At 18.9% G+C, this 23783-nt stretch overlaps 1 protein-coding gene and 5 pseudogenes across 5 annotated transcripts; 5 read left to right on the forward strand and 1 right to left on the reverse strand.

Moving 5' to 3' along the window:
* The first annotated feature begins 4183 nt into the window (after positions 1-4183).
* On the forward strand, positions 4184-6496 carry LOC126913037 (cytochrome c oxidase subunit 1-like; annotated as a pseudogene). The gene has a single exon (XR_007707636.1). The product of XR_007707636.1 is annotated as a cytochrome c oxidase subunit 1-like (transcript).
* Positions 6497-6638: 142 nt separating this feature from the next.
* LOC126913040 (cytochrome c oxidase subunit 3-like) lies at positions 6639-8255 on the forward strand (annotated as a pseudogene). The gene has a single exon (XR_007707637.1). The product of XR_007707637.1 is annotated as a cytochrome c oxidase subunit 3-like (transcript).
* A 20-nt stretch (positions 8256-8275) lies between these two features.
* On the reverse strand, positions 8276-10252 carry LOC126913042 (NADH-ubiquinone oxidoreductase chain 5-like; annotated as a pseudogene). The gene has a single exon (XR_007707639.1). The product of XR_007707639.1 is annotated as an NADH-ubiquinone oxidoreductase chain 5-like (transcript).
* A 2509-nt stretch (positions 10253-12761) lies between these two features.
* Positions 12762-14442, forward strand: LOC126913039 (cytochrome b-like). The gene is given in 1 exon segment (XM_050707701.1): positions 12762-14442. A coding segment is annotated over 1 exon segment (828 nt). The 5' UTR covers positions 12762-13292; the 3' UTR covers positions 14121-14442.
* Positions 14443-18939: 4497 nt separating this feature from the next.
* Positions 18940-20533, forward strand: LOC126913038 (cytochrome c oxidase subunit 1-like; annotated as a pseudogene).
* Positions 20534-21387: 854 nt separating this feature from the next.
* On the forward strand, positions 21388-23003 carry LOC126913041 (cytochrome c oxidase subunit 3-like; annotated as a pseudogene). Its single transcript, XR_007707638.1, has one exon. The product of XR_007707638.1 is annotated as a cytochrome c oxidase subunit 3-like (transcript).
* The last annotated feature ends 780 nt before the right edge of the window (positions 23004-23783 follow it).

Consider the following 23783-nt stretch of genomic DNA (forward strand, 5'->3'; position numbering starts at 1 on the left):
CAATAAAGTTAAATAAGCAACCCCTACTAAAATACCAATAATTAAAATTAATAAACCTAAAAAAATTATATAAATATCATTTATAAACATTACTATCTATATAATTAAATTATATATTAATGAATTCTAAAATCATTACATTTTTCTGCCAAAATAGCAGATATATATATATATATATATATATATATATATATTATATATATATATATATATATTATATATAAAATCAATTATATATTTAAAATAAATTAATAATATTCATTATTTAATAAATTTAATTTAAATATTTGATCCTTTCGTACTAAAATATTTTATATTTATTAAAAGATAGAAACCAACCTGGCTTACACCGGTTTGAACTCAGATCATGTAAGATTTTAATGATCGAACAGATCAAAATTTTAAACTTCTACATTTAAATTTTATCTTAATCCAACATCGAGGTCGCAAACTCTTTTTTTTATTCGAACTAAAAAAAAAAATTACGCTGTTATCCCTAAGGTAATTTTTTCTTATAATCAATAATATTGGATCATATACTCACTTATTTATGTTAAATAATAAAAAAAGTTTTTTATATTTTTTTGTCACCCCAACAAAATAATTAAAATAATTTTAATTAAAAACTTTATAAATAATCTCAATTACTTTAAATATAAAACTCTATAGGGTCTTCTCGTCTTTTTAATTTATTTTAACTTTTTAATTAAAAAATTAAATTCTATAAAATAATAAAGAGACAGCTTATATTTCATCCAATCTTTCATACAAGTCATCAATTAAATGACTAATGATTATGCTACCTTTGTACAGTCAATATACTGCAGCCCTTTAATATATTATAATATCAGTGGGCAGATTAGACTTTATATTAAATTCAAAAAGACATGTTTTTGATAAACAAGTGAATATATATATTTGCCGAATTCCTTTTTATTAACTAAAATAATTTTATAATTTTAATATCTTATTATATACTAATTTTATCATTATATCAAATTTTATAAAATTTTAATTTTTTTTTTATAAATAATATAAAATTTAAATTAAATTTTATTTTAAATAAAATTATTTATAATAAATTAAAATTTATTAACAATATAAATTATAAAAATCTTAATTAAATTAAAATAAAATTTATATAAATTTAAATTAAAGCTTATCCCTTAAAATATAATATTATTTAAATAAAAAATTAATTAATTAATTTTTTATTTAAATAATATAAAATTAAATTTTTTTCTAAAAAAACTAGATATATTTAAAAACGAATAACATTTCATTTCCAATTAATTATTTAAAATATTTATGCTACAATAACTTTTATAATTAATTATCTCTTTTAAATTCGAGAATATTAAAACTATAATTTTTAATTAATAAACTCTGATACACAAGATACAATAAATTAAATTTACTTTTAACTAATTTCATTTTTCATTTATTTCAAAATTCTTTCACAATACTAATTTACTATAAATTAAATAATTTTTTCCATAAATATACTTTAACCCCCATTAAAATAAATTATTTTAAAAATTTTTTTATTATTTATATTTTTATTAATTTTCCCACTCAAATTAATTAAATTTTAATTTCTTTTCAATGTAAATGAAATACTTTTACAAGCTCTAATTTGTTCTTTCTAGAAACACTTTCCAGTACCTCTACTTTGTTACGACTTATTTCAACTTATATTCATATGAAAGCGACGGGCAATATGTACATATTTCAATTTTCAATCATTTTATTAAACTAAATAAAATTACATTTAAATCCACCTTCAATTAACTTTTACAAATTAATATTCATCTAAATAAATTTATTGTAATCCATTATATTCTTAATTATAATCTGCATCTTGATCTGATTTAATTTTTAATCAAAATTTTTAAATATTATTATTATTAAAAAATATTTTTTTAACAACGATATACAAAATAAAAAATTAAGTAAATTTATTCGTGGATTATCAATTATTAAACAGATTCCTCTAAATGAACTAAAATACCGCCAAATTATTTAAGTTTCAATAAATAATTATCTACTATTTTAGTATTTTCAATTTAAATTTTAATAATAGGGTATCTAATCCTAGTTTTTTATAAAATTTATTAAATCATAAATATATTATAATATTAAATTAAATTAAAATTTCACTTAATAATTTAAAATTTATATTATTCAATTAAATTTCATTATTTATTAATAACTAATAAAATTTAAATTAACTTTTGTTTAACCGCAACTGCTGGCACAAAATTTGTTATTAATTTCAAGTATTACTAAATCTTAATTACTTAAATTGTTTAATATTAATTACTACAAATCAATTAAATTATTATTAAAATAAAGTAAAATTAATACTAAAATTTATATGTAAAATAAACTTTAAATAAATTATTAAAACTATAAAAAATTTATTTATATGTAAATTTTTTTAAATAGAATTTTTTTTTTTTTTTTTTATATTAAAATATTTAATAAACATTATTAAACATTTAATAATTTCTTTTCTTTCTTCTTCATAATATTCATATTAAATAAAAAATTAAGTAATAAACAATATATATTAATTCAAATAAGTAATATATTAATATAATTAATTTTAATTTTTTAATATATATTATATTAATATAATTATATTAATATATTAAATATTTAATATATATATATATATATATATATGAATATTAACATTTAATTAAATTTATAAACCGTCTTTAAAAATTTTTCATATAATAATAATAATATATAATTAAAAATAAGCTAAAATTAAGCTTTTGGGTTCATACCCCAACTATAAAGGAAATACCTTTTTTTAAAAATAAAGTGCCTGATTAAAGGATTATTCTGATAGGATAAATTAAGTAATTATTTTACCTTTATTATATTTTATAGAATTAAACTATATCCAATAGTATCAAAAACTATTATGCATCTTACACTAAAATATAATATTGAATTTATAATTCTTAAAAGAAATTAATTTCTTATTTTAAATTTATAATTTATTTAATTCTAATAAAATATTTTTTTTTTTTATTTTATTCTTTAGAACTTTAATCTCTATTTCATCAAATTCTTGATTTGGATGTTGAATTGGATTAGAAATTAATCTTTTAAGTTTTATCCCCCTAATTTCTAATTCCAATAATTTATTTTCAACAGAAGCCTCACTAAAATATTTTCTTACACAATCAATTGCATCTTTAAATTTTTTATTTACAATTTTAATTAAATTAACATTAATAAAAAATTTTGAAATAAATAATTTTTTAACTATTATAATAAACTCTTCTATATTAATAAAAATAGGAAGAGTTCCATTTCATTTTTGATTTCCTAATATTATTGAAGGATTATCTTGATTAAATAGTTTTATTTTAATAACATGACAAAAAATTACACCTTTAATTTTAATATCTTATTATATAAATAATTATTTTATTAATATTATTATTATTCTTAATATTATTATTGGAGCTATTGGAGGATTAAATCAAACATCATTACGAAAATTAATAGCATTTTCATCAATTAATAACTTAGGTTGAATAATTATATCTATTTCAATTAGAGAAACCCTATGAATTTTCTATTTTTCAATATATTCTTTTATAATTAGTATTTTATGTTTCTTTTTTTATATTTTAAATATATATTTTATTAATCAATTATTTATTAATAATATAAATTTTTTAATTAAAATTAATATTTTAATTAATTTTCTTTCTTTAGGTGGATTGCCACCATTTATTGGATTTTTCCCTAAATGAATTATTATTAATTTTTTAATTAATAATAATATATATTTAATAACTTTTATTTTTGTGATAATAAGATTAATTATATTATTTTTTTATATTCGTATTAGATACTCAGCAATTATATTTAACTATATAAAAAATAAATGATTTAAAATTTATATTAAAAATAAATATTTTTTATTTATTAATTTTTTTTCATTTTTTTCTATTACAGGAATAATTTTAAGAACGTTATTTTTTTATTAAGGTTTTAGGTTAAATTAAACTAATAATCTTCAAAATTATTCATAAAGAAATTTTCTTTAAGCCTTAATAGAATTATATACTATTCCTTAAAATTTGCAATTTTATATCATTTTTGAATATAAGACTATAATAAAAGAGAAAATTCTCGTAAATAAATTTACAATTTATCGCTTATTTAACTCAGCCATTTTATTTTTATAGCGAAAATGACTTTATTCAACAAATCATAAAGATATTGGAACATTATATTTTATTTTTGGAATTTGAGCAGGAATAGTAGGTACTTCTTTAAGTTTATTAATTCGAGCTGAATTAGGAACTCCAGGATCTTTAATTGGAGATGATCAAATTTATAATACTATTGTAACAGCCCATGCTTTTATTATAATTTTTTTTATAGTTATACCAATTATAATTGGAGGATTTGGAAATTGACTTGTACCTTTAATATTAGGAGCTCCTGATATAGCTTTCCCACGTATAAATAATATAAGTTTTTGACTTTTACCCCCATCTTTAACTTTATTAATTTCTAGTAGCATTGTAGAAAATGGAGCAGGAACTGGATGAACAGTTTACCCCCCTCTCCTCTAATATTGCTCATGGTGGTAGTTCAGTAGATTTAGCTATTTTCTCACTTCATTTAGCTGGAATTTCATCTATTTTAGGAGCTATTAACTTTATTACCACTATTATTAATATACGATTAAATAATTTATCATTTGATCAAATACCTTTATTTATTTGAGCTGTAGGTATTACCGCATTTTTATTATTATTATCTTTACCTGTTTTAGCTGGAGCTATTACTATATTACTTACTGATCGAAATCTAAATACATCATTTTTCGATCCTGCAGGAGGAGGTGATCCTATTCTTTATCAACATTTATTTTGATTTTTTGGACATCCTGAAGTATATATTTTAATTTTACCGGGATTTGGTATAATTTCTCACATTATTTCTCAAGAAAGAGGTAAAAAGGAAACATTTGGATGTTTAGGTATAATTTATGCTATATTAGCAATTGGTTTATTAGGATTTATTGTTTGAGCTCATCATATATTTACTGTAGGAATAGATATTGATACACGAGCATATTTTACATCTGCAACAATAATTATTGCTGTACCAACAGGTATTAAAATTTTTAGTTGATTAGCTACTTTCCATGGAACTCAAATCAATTATTCCCCATCTATTTTATGAAGATTAGGATTTGTATTTTTATTTACTGTAGGGGGATTAACAGGTGTAATTTTATCTAATTCTTCTATTGATATTACTTTACATGATACTTACTATGTAGTTGCTCATTTCCACTATGTTTTATCAATAGGAGCTGTATTTGCTATTTTAGGTGGATTTATTCACTGATATCCATTATTTACTGGATTATCTTTAAATCCTTATATATTAAAAATTCAATTTTTTATTATATTTATCGGAGTAAATTTAACTTTCTTCCCACAACATTTTTTAGGATTAGCAGGTATACCTCGTCGATATTCTGATTATCCTGATTCTTATATTTCATGAAATATTATTTCATCATTAGGATCATATATTTCATTATTAGCAATTATATTTATATTAATTATTATTTGAGAATCTATAATTAATCAACGAATTTCTTTATTTACTTTAAATTTATCTTCTTCAATTGAATGATATCAAAATTTACCACCAGCTGAACATTCATATAATGAATTGCCTATTTTAAGTAACTTCTAATATGGCAGATTATATGTAATGGATTTAAACCCCATTTATAAAGGAATTATCCTTTTTTTAGAAATGGCAACATGATCTAATCTTAATTTACAAAATAGAGCATCTCCTTTAATAGAACAAATTATTTTCTTTCACGATCACACTTTAATTATTTTAATTATAATTACAATTCTAGTAGGATATTTAATATCAAGCTTATTATTTAATAAATATATTAATCGATTTTTATTAGAAGGTCAAATAATTGAATTAATTTGAACTATTTTACCAGCAATTACATTAATTTTTATTGCATTACCTTCACTACGATTATTATATTTATTAGATGAACTTAATAATCCTTTAATTACATTAAAATCAATTGGTCATCAATGATATTGAAGTTATGAATATTCAGATTTTCATAATATTGAATTTGATTCTTATATAATTTCTACAAATGATATATCAAGTAATAATTTTCGTTTATTAGATGTTGATAATCGAATTATTTTACCTATGAATAACCAAATTCGAATTATAGTTACTGCTACTGATGTAATTCACTCATGAACCGTCCCTTCATTAGGAGTTAAAGTAGATGCAAATCCAGGTCGACTAAATCAAACAAATTTTTTCATTAATCGACCTGGAATTTTTTATGGTCAATGTTCAGAAATTTGTGGAGCTAATCATAGTTTTATACCAATTGTAATTGAAAGAATTTCAATTAAAAATTTTATTAATTGAATTAATAATTATTCTTCATTAGATGACTGAAAGCAAGTACTGGTCTCTTAAACCATTTTATAGTAAATTAGCAATTACTTCTAATGAAAGAATTAGTTAAAAAATAACATAAATATGTCAAATTTAAATTATTATTATAAATAATATTCTTTTATTCCACAAATAATACCTATTAATTGATTAATTTCTTTTTTTTTTTTTTATTTGTATTTTTAATTTTTAATATTATAAATTATTATATTTTTAATAAAAAAAGATTAAAATCAAATAAAAATATAAATTTAAAATTAAAAAATTTTAATTGAAAATGATAAGTAATTTATTTTCAATTTTTGATCCATCAACAAATTTATTTAATATTTCATTTAATTGAATTAGAACTATTTTAGGAATTATATTTATTCCTTATTCATTTTGATTAATTCCTAATCGTCATTTCTTACTTTGAAATTTTATTTTATTAAAACTTCATAATGAATTTAAAACTTTATTAAAAAATAATTATTTTCAAGGATCAACTTTTATTTTTATTTCAATATTCTCATTTATTTTATTTAATAATTTTTTAGGTTTATTTCCTTATATTTTTACTAGAACAAGACATTTAACATTATCATTATCAATTTCATTACCTTTATGATTAAGATTTATAATTTATGGTTGATTAAATAATTCTCAACATATATTTATTCATATAATTCCTCAAGGAACACCAACTATTTTAATACCTTTTATAGTATTAATTGAAACAATTAGAAATATTATTCGACCTGGAACTTTAGCAGTACGATTAACAGCTAATATAATTGCAGGACATTTACTAATAACTTTATTAAGAGGAACTGGACCTTCAATACCAAGATATTTTATTATAATTTTAGTTATAATTCAAATTTTATTATTAATCTTAGAATCAGCAGTCGCTGTAATTCAATCTTATGTAATTGCTATTTTAAGTACTTTATATTCTAGAGAAGTAAATTAATGAAAATAAATTTTAATCACCCATTTCATTTAGTAGATTATAGACCATGACCTTTAACAGGAGCTATTGGAGTAATAGTTTTAGTTAGAGGAATAGTAAAATGATTTCATAATTTTAATATAAATTTATTAATTTTAGGATATTTTATTGTAATTTTAACCATATATCAATGATGACGAGATATTTGTCGTGAAGGAACATACCAAGGTAAACATACAATTTTAGTAACCAAAGGACTTCGCTGAGGAATAATTTTATTTATTGTATCAGAAATTTTTTTTTTATTTCTTTTTTTTGAGCCTTTTTTCATAGAAGATTAGCCCCTAATATTGAAATTGGAGCTATATGACCTCCTACTAGTATTACACCTTTTAACCCATTTCAAATTCCTTTATTAAATACTATTATTTTAATTAGATCAGGAGTATCAGTTACTTGAGCTCATCATGCAATTATAGAAAATAATAATTCTCAAATAACTCAAGGTTTATTTATTACAATTATTTTAGGAATTTATTTTACAATTCTTCAAGCATATGAATATTTTGAAGCTCCTTTTACTATTGCAGATAGAGTTTATGGCTCAACATTTTTTATAGCAACAGGATTCCATGGATTACATGTTATTATTGGTACATTATTTCTTTTAATTTGCCTAATTCGTCATTTAAATAATCATTTTTCAAGTAATCATCATTTCGGATTTGAAGCAGCAGCTTGATATTGACATTTTGTAGATGTAGTATGATTATTCCTTTATATTTCTATTTATTGATGAGGAAATTAATTATTTATATAATATATTTAGTATATTTGACTTCCAATCAAAAAGTTTAATAATTTTAATATAAATAATCATTTTATTAACAAATATTTTTATTATTATTATATTAATTTCAAACATTATAATATTTTTATCAATTATTTTATCAAAAAAATCATTTATAGACCGAGAAAAATGTTCCCCCTTTGAATGTGGATTTGACCCTAAATCTTCAGCTCGAATTCCATTTTCTTTACATTTTTTCTTAATTACAGTTATTTTTTTAATTTTTGATGTTGAAATTGCATTAATTTTTCCAATTATCCCATTATATAAACTAGTAAATTTTATTTTTTGAACTAAAATTAGATTTTTTTTTATTTTAATTTTATTAATTGGTTTATATCATGAATGAAACCAAAATATATTAAATTGAACCAATTAGGATTATAGTTTAAATAAAACATTTGATTTGCATTCAAAAAATATTATAAATTAATTTATCTTAAATAAGAAGCAATATTGCATTTAATTTCGACTTAAAAGAAAGAGTTTAATTAACTCCTTATTTAAAATAAATAAATAATAAAATTTTTATAATATATTTACTTACTTAATTGAAACCAAAATAGAGGTATATCACTGTTAATGATAAAATTGAATATTTATTCCAATTAAATTAACTAAGAAATATAAAGATTAAAATTAAGCTGCTAACTTAATTTTTAGTGGTTAAATTCCATTAATATTTCTATTTATATAGTTTAAATAAAACATTACATTTTCATTGTAAAAATAAAAAAATTTTTTTATAAATAATTTAATTTATATTTTTATATTTAAAAATAATCCATATTTCCTTAATATCTTCAATATTATGCTCTAATTTATAAGCTATTTAAATTAATTATTAAATATTAATATTATAAATAAAATAAATATTCAAATAATAAATCTAAATAAATAAATTATAAAATTATTTATTTGATAAACATTATATAAAACAGAATATTTTTTTATTACTTGTATTATACCAAATCCTCTATAAATTTCTCTTCATCCTATATCAATATTTTTTAATAAAGATTGACCTAAATTAAGAAAATAATATCTTAAACCATAAGTAGATAAATTAGGTATAAATCACATTAAACATAAAAAATTTCTTAAATTATAAGTCATTAAAAATTTATTTACAGAATAAATTCTCATATTTCTAATAAAATATCCTAATATACCCCCTATTAATCTTACATAAATAACTATCATTTTTAAATTAAAAGGTAAATAAATCATATAAGGATAAGAAAAAATTATTCAACTTAAAAATCTTCCTCTAACAATTCTTATAAATAATAAAACAAACATTCTTTTTAATATAATATAATCTTCATCATATAAATTAAAAATTCTTAATAAATTAAAATCATTTACTATTAAATATATTATTAAACGAAATCTATAAAATATTGTTAAACCAGTAGAAAGATAATATAAAAAAAAATTATTAAATTTAAATTTCTAAATCTAACTAATTCTAAAATTAAATCCTTAGAATAAAATCCAGCTAAAAAAGGAATCCCACATAAAGCTATATTAGAAATATTTATACATAAAGAAGTTAAAGGAATATATAATCTAATCCCACCTATAAAACGAATATCTTGAATATCATTTATTATATGAATAATAATACCAGCACATATAAATAATAAAGCCTTAAATATAGCATGAGTTAATAAATAAAAAAAGCTAAATCAAGTAATCCCGTTGTTAAAATTCTTATTATTAAACCTAATTGACTTAACTTTGATAAAGCAATATTTTTTTAAATCAAATTCATAATTAGCAGAAATTCCAGCTATAAATATAGTTAAACCTGATAATAGTAATAATAACTTTAAAAAAAATATATCTAATAATATTATATTAAATCGAATCAATAAATAAACTCCCGCTGTAACTAAAGTAGATGAATGAACTAAAGCTGAAACAGGAGTAGGAGCAGCTATAGCTGCTGGTAATCAAGATCTAAAAGGAATTTGAGCACTTTTAGTTATAGCAGCTATAATAATTATTCTGCCAATTATTTTTATTTCTCAATCATTATTTATAAACTCTAAATAAAAAATATAATTTCATCTACCATAATTTAATATCCAAGAAATAACAATTAAAATAAAAACATCACCTACACGATTTGATAAAGCTGTTAATATTCCAGCATTATAAGATTTTAAATTTTGATAATAAATTACTAAACAATAAGAAACTAATCCTAATCCATCTCAACCTAATAAAATTCTAATAATATTTGGTCTAATAATTAATAATATTATAGAAAAAACAAATAATAACACTAAGATAATAAACCGACTTAAATTTAATTCTGATTGTATATATCTTTTTCTATAATAAATAACAACAGAAGAAATTAAAAAAACAAATATTATAAATAATAAAGATATTCAATCTAATAAAATAGATATAACAATTCTCAATGAATTAAAAGATATAATTTCTCATTCTATTAAAATTACTATATCATTTATAATAAAATAAATTATAAAAAAAAAATTTACTATTATTATTATAAATAAAAAAAAAAATGAAATAAAACAAATAGAATATTTTATATTATTAATAATTTAAAATGAAATCACTCATATTTTTGACACCACAAATCAATATTTTTATTAAATTATTTAAATAAAATCAAATTATTCTATAATCAATTTTTAATACTAAAATATTTAAAGGTAATCAATGTAATATTAATATTAAATATTCTCGAGATACCCCAGTATAATATCTATAAACACCAGAATAATAATTTCCATGTTGAATAAATGAATATAAATATAATCTATATCCTGCTCTAAAAAAAGAAATTAACATTAATATTAATATAGAAATTCAAGATCATCTTATTAATCTATTAATTAATCTAATTTCACCTATTAAATTTAATCTAGGAGGAGCCGCTATATTAGATGATATTAATAAAAATCATCATAAACTTATTGAAGGTATAAAATTTATTATACCTTTATTAATATATAAACTTCGTCTATGTAAACGCTCATAACTAATATTAGCTAAACAAAATATTCCAGAAGAACATAAACCATGACCAATTATTAAAATATAAGAACCAATAAATCCTCAATAATTTATAATTATAATACCTCTAATTACAATTCTTATATGAGCTACAGAAGAATAAGCAATTAAAGATTTAATATCAATTTGACAAAAACATTTTAATCTAATATAAAAACCTCCTACTAATCTAATTACAATTCAAATATAATTTAATTTTATATTAATTTCCTGTAAAAAAATTATTAAACGTAATAAACCATAACCACCCAATTTTAATATAATACCAGCTAAAATTATAGAACCAGAAACTGGAGCCTCAACATGAGCTTTTGGTAATCATAAATGAACAAAATATATAGGTATTTTTACTAAAAAAGCTAAAATTATAGAAATATATAATAAATAATTACTTAAATTAAAAAATTTTAAAAAATAAATAATTATACAATTTATTTCATTATTTATATAAAAAATACCAATTAATAAAGGTAAAGAAACAAATAAAGTATAAAATAATAAATATATACCTGCCTGAATACGTTCAGGTTGATAACCTCAACCAATAATTAATAATAAAGTAGGAATTAATCTACCCTCAAAAAAAAGATAAAATATAAATATATTAAGAGTTCTAAAAGTTAAATATAATATAATTAATAAAAAAATAACATTAAATAAAAAAAAATTAACATAATAATCTATTTTATATAAATTTTCACTAGCTATAATTATTAAAATAGAAATTCAAATTCTTAATAAAATTAATCCATAAGATATAATATCACAAGATATTATATAACTTAAATTACAAAATAAATTCAATTTTACACCTAAATTTATAAATATAAATATTATTAATATTAATATTATTTGAACCATTCAAAATATATTTTTTATAAAACATAAAGGAATTATAAAAATTATTATTATTAAAAATTTTATCATTTTATATTTTAATATATATATATATATATATATATATAATTAACTATAATAAATTAAATCTTTGAAAATAATCATTACCATGAGTACGAATTATTGAAACTAAAATAGATAATCCTAAAGCCCCCTCACAAACAGAAAAAACTAAAAATAATATTAATATATATATATCATAATCAATAAAAATTAAATAAACTAATAAAAAAAAAAAAATTCTTAAAACAATAAACTCTAATCTTAATAAAACAATTAATAAATGTTTATGTTTAGAAACAAAAATTAAATTACCTACAATAAATATCAAAATAAAAACAGTTCATATATTTAAAATTATCATTAATTGTTTTTATAGTTTAAAAAAAACATTGGTCTTGTAAATCAAAATTAAGTTATTTACTTTAAAAACTTCAAAGAAAAAGAATCTCTTTATCAATAATCTCCAAAATTATTATTTTATTTAAACTATTCTTTGTATTTGAAATTATAAAAATAATTTTTTCTTTAATATTAATAATAAATTCATTATTTATATTATTTATTAATAATCCAATATCAATAGGATTATTAATTTTAATACAAACCTTATTAACATGCTTATTATCAGGAATAATAATTAAAACATACTGATTCTCTTATATTTTATTTCTTACTTTCCTAGGTGGTTTATTAGTTTTATTTATTTATGTTTCAAGTATTGCATCAAATCAATTATTTACTTTTAAATTTAATTATAAAAAAATATTAATTTTAATTTTAATTATAATATTTTTTATAATAATAATAATATATAATAATAACATAACATGATTAAATTTATCAATAAATTCAGATATAAATAACTTTAATAATATAATTTTCTTCTTTAATAATGAAAATAAAATTAATTTAAGTAAATTATATAATAATCAAACATTTTTAATTATAATAATATTAGTAATCTATTTATTTATTACTTTAATTGCTATTGTAAAAATTACTAATATTTTCTATGGACCTTTACGTTCATCTAATTAACAAATGATAAACAAATATATACCAATTCGTAAATCACATCCCGTATTAAAAATTATTAACGGATCATTAATTGATCTACCTTCACCATCTAATATTTCAATTTGATGAAATTTTGGATCTTTACTAGCCTTATGCTTAATAATTCAAATTTTAACAGGATTATTTTTAACTATATATTATACAGCTAATATTGAAATAGCATTTTATAGAGTTAATTATATTTGTCGAAATGTTAATTATGGATGATTAATTCGAACTTTACATGCAAATGGAGCATCTTTTTTCTTTATTTGTATTTATTTACATATTGGACGAGGAATTTATTATGAATCCTTTAACTTAAAATACACATGAATAATCGGAGTAATCATTTTATTCTTATTAATAGCAACAGCATTTATAGGATATGTTTTACCTTGAGGGCAAATATCTTTTTGAGGAGCAACTGTTATTACTAATTTATTATCAGCTATCCCCTCTTTAGGAGTTATATTAGTAAATTGAATTTGAGGAGGATTTGCCGTTGATAATGCTACTTTAACACGTTTTTATACATTTCACTTTTTATTACCATTTATCATTTTAATAATAACTATAATTCATTTATTATTTTTACATCAAACTGGTTCCAATAATCCATTAGGATTAAATAGAAATTATGATAAAATTCCATTTCATCCATTTTTCACATTTAAGGACTTAATTGGATTTATTATTATATTATTTTTATTAACAATTTTAACTTTAACTAATCCTTATTTATTAGGAGATCCTGATAATTTTATCCCAGCAAATCCTTTAGTAACTCCAATTCATATTCAACCTGAATGATATTTTTTATTTGCTTATGCAATCTTACGATCAATTCCTAATAAATTAGGAGGAGTAATTGCTTTAGTAATATCAATTTTAATTTTAATTATTTTACCATTTACATTTAATAAAAAAATTCAAGGAATTCAATTTTACCCTATTAATCAAATATTATTTTGATCTATAGTAACAATTGTTATTCTATTAACATGAATTGGAGCACGTCCTGTAGAAGATCCCTATGTATTAACAGGACAATTATTAACAGTATTATATTTTTCATATTTTATTATTAACCCATTTATTAATAAATATTGAGATAATATATTATTTAATTAAATTAATGAGCTTGTAATTAAGCATTTGTTTTGAAAACTTAAGAAAGAATTATTATTCTATTAATTTATACTAAAAAAAAATTAAATTATAATAATAAAATTTTAAATCCTAAAAAAAATAATAAAAAATTTAAAGAAATTGGTAAATATCTTTTTCAAGCTAAATATATTAACTTATCATAACGATAACGAGGTAAAGTTCCTCGAACTCAAATAAATAAAAAAGAAATAAAAACTAATTTTAAATAAAAAATAATTCTTAATCTAAAACCTCCTATATATATTAAAATAAATAATAATCTTATAAATAAAATTCTAGAATATTCAGCTAAAAAAATTAAAGCAAAGCCCCCTCTTCTATACTCAATATTAAACCCTGAAACTAATTCTCTTTCTCCTTCAGCAAAATCAAAAGGAGTTCGATTAGTTTCAGCCAATCTTGATCTTATTCAACATAATCTTAAAGGAAATATTAAAATAATAAATCAAACATAATTTTGATAAACAAAAAATATTATTAAATTAAAATCTATAATTATAACAATTCTAGATATTAAAATCAAAGCTAATCTAACTTCATAAGAAATAGTTTGAGCTACTGCCCGTAATCCCCCTAATAAAGCATAATTAGAATTAGAAGATCAACCAGCTACCATAACTGTATAAACACCTAATCTAGTACAACATAAAAAAAATAAAATTCCTAAATTAAAACTAATTATATTAAAATAATAAGGAATCAATAATCAAATTATTAAAGATAAAATAAAACTTAAAATAGGAGAAAAATAATATCTTAAATAATTAGAAAAATTAGGATAAGTTTGTTCTTTAGTAAATAATTTAATTGCATCTGAAAAAGGTTGTAAAATTCCTATAAAACCAACTTTATTAGGACCTTTACGAATTTGAATATAACCTAAAACCTTACGCTCCAATAAAGTTAAATAAGCAACCCCTACTAAAATACCAATAATTAAAATTAATAAACCTAAAAAAATTATATAAATATCATTTATAAACATTACTATCTATATAATTAAATTATATATTAATGAATTCTAAAATCATTACATTTTTCTGCCAAAATAGCAGATATATATATATATATATATATATATATATATATTATATATATATATATATATATTATATATAAAATCAATTATATATTTAAAATAAATTAATAATATTCATTATTTAATAAATTTAATTTAAATATTTGATCCTTTCGTACTAAAATATTTTATATTTATTAAAAGATAGAAACCAACCTGGCTTACACCGGTTTGAACTCAGATCATGTAAGATTTTAATGATCGAACAGATCAAAATTTTAAACTTCTACATTTAAATTTTATCTTAATCCAACATCGAGGTCGCAAACTCTTTTTTTTATTCGAACTAAAAAAAAAATTACGCTGTTATCCCTAAGGTAATTTTTTCTTATAATCAATAATATTGGATCATATACTCACTTATTTATGTTAAATAATAAAAAAAGTTTTTTATATTTTTTTGTCACCCCAACAAAATAATTAAAATAATTTTAATTAAAAACTTTATAAATAATCTCAATTACTTTAAATATAAAACTCTATAGGGTCTTCTCGTCTTTTTAATTTATTTTAACTTTTTAATTAAAAAATTAAATTCTATAAAATAATAAAGAGACAGCTTATATTTCATCCAATCTTTCATACAAGTCATCAATTAAATGACTAATGATTATGCTACCTTTGTACAGTCAATATACTGCAGCCCTTTAATATATTATAATATCAGTGGGCAGATTAGACTTTATATTAAATTCAAAAAGACATGTTTTTGATAAACAAGTGAATATATATATTTGCCGAATTCCTTTTTATTAACTAAAATAATTTTATAATTTTAATATCTTATTATATACTAATTTTATCATTATATCAAATTTTATAAAATTTTAATTTTTTTTTTATAAATAATATAAAATTTAAATTAAATTTTATTTTAAATAAAATTATTTATAATAAATTAAAATTTATTAACAATATAAATTATAAAAATCTTAATTAAATTAAAATAAAATTTATATAAATTTAAATTAAAGCTTATCCCTTAAAATATAATATTATTTAAATAAAAAATTAATTAATTAATTTTTTATTTAAATAATATAAAATTAAATTTTTTTCTAAAAAAACTAGATATATTTAAAAACGAATAACATTTCATTTCCAATTAATTATTTAAAATATTTATGCTACAATAACTTTTATAATTAATTATCTCTTTTAAATTCGAGAATATTAAAACTATAATTTTTAATTAATAAACTCTGATACACAAGATACAATAAATTAAATTTACTTTTAACTAATTTCATTTTTCATTTATTTCAAAATTCTTTCACAATACTAATTTACTATAAATTAAATAATTTTTTCCATAAATATACTTTAACCCCCATTAAAATAAATTATTTTAAAAATTTTTTTATTATTTATATTTTTATTAATTTTCCCACTCAAATTAATTAAATTTTAATTTCTTTTCAATGTAAATGAAATACTTTTACAAGCTCTAATTTGTTCTTTCTAGAAACACTTTCCAGTACCTCTACTTTGTTACGACTTATTTCAACTTATATTCATATGAAAGCGACGGGCAATATGTACATATTTCAATTTTCAATCATTTTATTAAACTAAATAAAATTACATTTAAATCCACCTTCAATTAACTTTTACAAATTAATATTCATCTAAATAAATTTATTGTAATCCATTATATTCTTAATTATAATCTGCATCTTGATCTGATTTAATTTTTAATCAAAATTTTTAAATATTATTATTATTAAAAAATATTTTTTTAACAACGATATACAAAATAAAAAATTAAGTAAATTTATTCGTGGATTATCAATTATTAAACAGATTCCTCTAAATGAACTAAAATACCGCCAAATTATTTAAGTTTCAATAAATAATTATCTACTATTTTAGTATTTTCAATTTAAATTTTAATAATAGGGTATCTAATCCTAGTTTTTTATAAAATTTATTAAATCATAAATATATTATAATATTAAATTAAATTAAAATTTCACTTAATAATTTAAAATTTATATTATTCAATTAAATTTCATTATTTATTAATAACTAATAAAATTTAAATTAACTTTTGTTTAACCGCAACTGCTGGCACAAAATTTGTTATTAATTTCAAGTATTACTAAATCTTAATTACTTAAATTGTTTAATATTAATTACTACAAATCAATTAAATTATTATTAAAATAAAGTAAAATTAATACTAAAATTTATATGTAAAATAAACTTTAAATAAATTATTAAAACTATAAAAAATTTATTTATATGTAAATTTTTTTAAATAGAATTTTTTTTTTTTTTTTTTATATTAAAATATTTAATAAACATTATTAAACATTTAATAATTTCTTTTCTTTCTTCTTCATAATATTCATATTAAATAAAAAATTAAGTAATAAACAATATATATTAATTCAAATAAGTAATATATTAATATAATTAATTTTAATTTTTTAATATATATTATATTAATATAATTATATTAATATATTAAATATTTAATATATATATTCTTACACAATCAATTGCATCTTTAAATTTTTTATTTACAATTTTAATTAAATTAACATTAATAAAAAATTTTGAAATAAATAATTTTTTAACTATTATAATAAACTCTTCTATATTAATAAAAATAGGAAGAGTTCCATTTCATTTTTGATTTCCTAATATTATTGAAGGATTATCTTGATTAAATAGTTTTATTTTAATAACATGAAAACATCATTACGAAAATTAATAGCATTTTCATCAATTAATAACTTAGGTTGAATAATTATATCTATTTCAATTAGAGAAACCCTATGAATTTTCTATTTTTCAATATATTCTTTTATAATTAGTATTTTATGTTTCTTTTTTTATATTTTAAATATATATTTTATTAATCAATTATTTATTAATAATATAAATTTTTTAATTAAAATTAATATTTTAATTAATTTTCTTTCTTTAGGTGGATTGCCACCATTTATTGGATTTTTCCTAAATGAATTATTATTAATTTTTTAATTAATAATAATATATATTTAATAACTTTTATTTTTGTGATAATAAGATTAATTATATTATTTTTTTATATTCGTATTAGATACTCAGCAATTATATTTAACTATATAAAAAATAAATGATTTAAAATTTATATTAAAAATAAATATTTTTTATTTATTAATTTTTTTTCATTTTTTTCTATTACAGGAATAATTTTAAGAACGTTATTTTTTTATTAAGGTTTTAGGTTAAATTAAACTAATAATCTTCAAAATTATTCATAAAGAAATTTTCTTTAAGCCTTAATAGAATTATATACTATTCCTTAAAATTTGCAATTTTATATCATTTTTGAATATAAGACTATAATAAAAGAGAAAATTCTCGTAAATAAATTTACAATTTATCGCTTATTTAACTCAGCCATTTTATTTTTATAGCGAAAATGACTTTATTCAACAAATCATAAAGATATTGGAACATTATATTTTATTTTTGGAATTTGAGCAGGAATAGTAGGTACTTCTTTAAGTTTATTAATTCGAGCTGAATTAGGAACTCCAGGATCTTTAATTGGAGATGATCAAATTTATAATACTATTGTAACAGCCCATGCTTTTATTATAATTTTTTTTATAGTTATACCAATTATAATTGGAGGATTTGGAAATTGACTTGTACCTTTAATATTAGGAGCTCCTGATATAGCTTTCCCACGTATAAATAATATAAGTTTTTGACTTTTACCCCCATCTTTAACTTTATTAATTTCTAGTAGCATTGTAGAAAATGGAGCAGGAACTGGATGAACAGTTTACCCCCCTCTCCTCTAATATTGCTCATGGTGGTAGTTCAGTAGATTTAGCTATTTTCTCACTTCATTTAGCTGGAATTTCATCTATTTTAGGAGCTATTAACTTTATTACCACTATTATTAATATACGATTAAATAATTTATCATTTGATCAAATACCTTTATTTATTTGAGCTGTAGGTATTACCGCATTTTTATTATTATTATCTTTACCTGTTTTAGCTGGAGCTATTACTATATTACTTACTGATCGAAATCTAAATACATCATTTTTCGATCCTGCAGGAGGAGGTGATCCTATTCTTTATCAACATTTATTTTGATTTTTTGGACATCCTGAAGTATATATTTTAATTTTACCGGGATTTGGTATAATTTCTCACATTATTTCTCAAGAAAGAGGTAAAAAGGAAACATTTGGATGTTTAGGTATAATTTATGCTATATTAGCAATTGGTTTATTAGGATTTATTGTTTGAGCTCATCATATATTTACTGTAGGAATAGATATTGATACACGAGCATATTTTACATCTGCAACAATAATTATTGCTGTACCAACAGGTATTAAAATTTTTAGTTGATTAGCTACTTTCCATGGAACTCAAATCAATTATTCCCCATCTATTTTATGAAGATTAGGATTTGTATTTTTATTTACTGTAGGGGGATTAACAGGTGTAATTTTATCTAATTCTTCTATTGATATTACTTTACATGATACTTACTATGTAGTTGCTCATTTCCACTATGTTTTATCAATAGGAGCTGTATTTGCTATTTTAGGTGGATTTATTCACTGATATCCATTATTTACTGGATTATCTTTAAATCCTTATATATTAAAAATTCAATTTTTTATTATATTTATCGGAGTAAATTTAACTTTCTTCCCACAACATTTTTTAGGATTAGCAGGTATACCTCGTCGATATTCTGATTATCCTGATTCTTATATTTCATGAAATATTATTTCATCATTAGGATCATATATTTCATTATTAGCAATTATATTATATATTAATTATTATTTGAGAATCTATAATTAATCAACGAATTTCTTTATTTACTTTAAATTTATCTTCTTCAATTGAATGATATCAAAATTTACCACCAGCTGAACATTCATATAATGAATTGCCTATTTTAAGTAACTTCTAATATGGCAGATTATATGTAATGGATTTAAACCCCATTTATGGAATTATCCTTTTTTTAGAAATGGCAACATGATCTAATCTTAATTTACAAAATAGAGCATCTCCTTTAATAGAACAAATTATTTTCTTTCACGATCACACTTTAATTATTTTAATTATAATTACAATTCTAGTAGGATATTTAATATCAAGCTTATTATTTAATAAATATATTAATCGATTTTTATTAGAAGGTCAAATAATTGAATTAATTTGAACTATTTTACCAGCAATTACATTAATTTTTATTGCATTACCTTCACTACGATTATTATATTTATTAGATGAACTTAATAATCCTTTAATTACATTAAAATCAATTGGTCATCAATGATATTGAAGTTATGAATATTCAGATTTTCATAATATTGAATTTGATTCTTATATAATTTCTACAAATGATATATCAAGTAATAATTTTCGTTTATTAGATGTTGATAATCGAATTATTTTACCTATGAATAACCAAATTCGAATTATAGTTACTGCTACTGATGTAATTCACTCATGAACCGTCCCTTCATTAGGAGTTAAAGTAGATGCAAATCCAGGTCGACTAAATCAAACAAATTTTTTCATTAATCGACCTGGAATTTTTTATGGTCAATGTTCAGAAATTTGTGGAGCTAATCATAGTTTTATACCAATTGTAATTGAAAGAATTTCAATTAAAAATTTTATTAATTGAATTAATAATTATTCTTCATTAGATGACTGAAAGCAAGTACTGGTCTCTTAAACCATTTTATAGTAAATTAGCAATTACTTCTAATGAAAGAATTAGTTAAAAAATAACATAAATATGTCAAATTTAAATTATTATTATAAATAATATTCTTTTATTCCACAAATAATACCTATTAATTGATTAATTTCTTTTTTTTTTTTTTTTTTGTATTTTTAATTTTTAATATTATAAATTATTATATTTTTAATAAAAAAAGATTAAAATCAAATAAAAATATAAATTTAAAATTAAAAAATTTTAATTGAAAATGATAAGTAATTTATTTTCAATTTTTGATCCATCAACAAATTTATTTAATATTTCATTTAATTGAATTAGAACTATTTTAGGAATTATATTTATTCCTTATTCATTTTGATTAATTCCTAATCGTCATTTCTTACTTTGAAATTTTATTTTATTAAAACTTCATAATGAATTTAAAACTTTATTAAAAAATAATTATTTTCAAGGATCAACTTTTATTTTTATTTCAATATTCTCATTTATTTTATTTAATAATTTTTTAGGTTTATTTCCTTATATTTTTACTAGAACAAGACATTTAACATTATCATTATCAATTTCATTACCTTTATGATTAAGATTTATAATTTATGGTTGATTAAATAATTCTCAACATATATTTATTCATATAATTCCTCAAGGAACACCAACTATTTTAATACCTTTTATAGTATTAATTGAAACAATTAGAAATATTATTCGACCTGGAACTTTAGCAGTACGATTAACAGCTAATATAATTGCAGGACATTTACTAATAACTTTATTAAGAGGAACTGGACCTTCAATACCAAGATATTTTATTATAATTTTAGTTATAATTCAAATTTTATTATTAATCTTAGAATCAGCAGTCGCTGTAATTCAATCTTATGTAATTGCTATTTTAAGTACTTTATATTCTAGAGAAGTAAATTAATGAAAATAAATTTTAATCACCCATTTCATTTAGTAGATTATAGACCATGACCTTTAACAGGAGCTATTGGAGTAATAGTTTTAGTTAGAGGAATAGTAAAATGATTTCATAATTTTAATATAAATTTATTAATTTTAGGATATTTTATTGTAATTTTAACCATATATCAATGATGACGAGATATTTGTCGTGAAGGAACATACCAAGGTAAACATACAATTTTAGTAACCAAAGGACTTCGCTGAGGAATAATTTTATTTATTGTATCAGAAATTTTTTTTTATTTCTTTTTTTTGAGCCTTTTTTCATAGAAGATTAGCCCCTAATATTGAAATTGGAGCTATATGACCTCCTACTAGTATTACACCTTTTAACCCATTTCAAATTCCTTTATTAAATACTATTATTTTAATTAGATCAGGAGTATCAGTTACTTGAGCTCATCATGCAATTATAGAAAATAATAATTCTCAAATAACTCAAGGTTTATTTATTACAATTATTTTAGGAATTTATTTTACAATTCTTCAAGCATATGAATATTTTGAAGCTCCTTTTACTATTGCAGATAGAGTTTATGGCTCAACATTTTTTATAGCAACAGGATTCCATGGATTACATGTTATTATTGGTACATTATTTCTTTTAATTTGCCTAATTCGTCATTTAAATAATCATTTTTCAAGTAATCATCATTTCGGATTTGAAGCAGCAGCTTGATATTGACATTTTGTAGATGTAGTATGATTATTCCTTTATATTTCTATTTATTGATGAGGAAATTAATTATTTATATAATATATTTAGTATATTTGACTTCCAATCAAAAAGTTTAATAATTTTAATATAAATAATCATTTTATTAACAAATATTTTTATTATTATTATATTAATTTCAAACATTATAATATTTTTATCAATTATTTTATCAAAAAAATCATTTATAGACCGAGAAAAATGTTCCCCCTTTGAATGTGGATTTGACCCTAAATCTTCAGCTCGAATTCCATTTTCTTTACATTTTTTCTTAATTACAGTTATTTTTTTAATTTTTGATGTTGAAATTGCATTAATTTTTCCAATTATCCCATTATATAAACTAGTAAATTTTATTTTTTGAACTAAAATTAGATTTTTTTTTATTTTAATTTTATTAATTGGTTTATATCATGAATGAAACCAAAATATATTAAATTGAACCAATTAGGATTATAGTTTAAATAAAACATTTGATTTGCATTCAAAAAATATTATAAATTAATTTATCTTAAATAAGAAGCAATATTGCATTTAATTTCGACTTAAAAGAAAGAGTTTAATTAACTCCTTATTTAAAATAAATAAATAATAAAATTTTTATAATATATTTACTTACTTAATAAACCAAAATAGAGGTATATCACTGTTAATGATAAAATTGAATATTTATTCCAATTAAATTAACTTAAAATATAAACACTAAAATTAAGCTGCTAACTTGATTTTTAGTGGTTAAATTCCATTAATATTTCTATTTATATAGTTTAAATAAAACATTACATTTTCATTGTAAAAATAAAAAAATTTTTT

This window comes from Spodoptera frugiperda, unplaced genomic scaffold (assembly GCF_023101765.2).
Source record: "Spodoptera frugiperda isolate SF20-4 unplaced genomic scaffold, AGI-APGP_CSIRO_Sfru_2.0 tig00002110_1, whole genome shotgun sequence".
Classification (NCBI taxonomy): Eukaryota; Metazoa; Arthropoda; class Insecta; order Lepidoptera; family Noctuidae; genus Spodoptera; species Spodoptera frugiperda.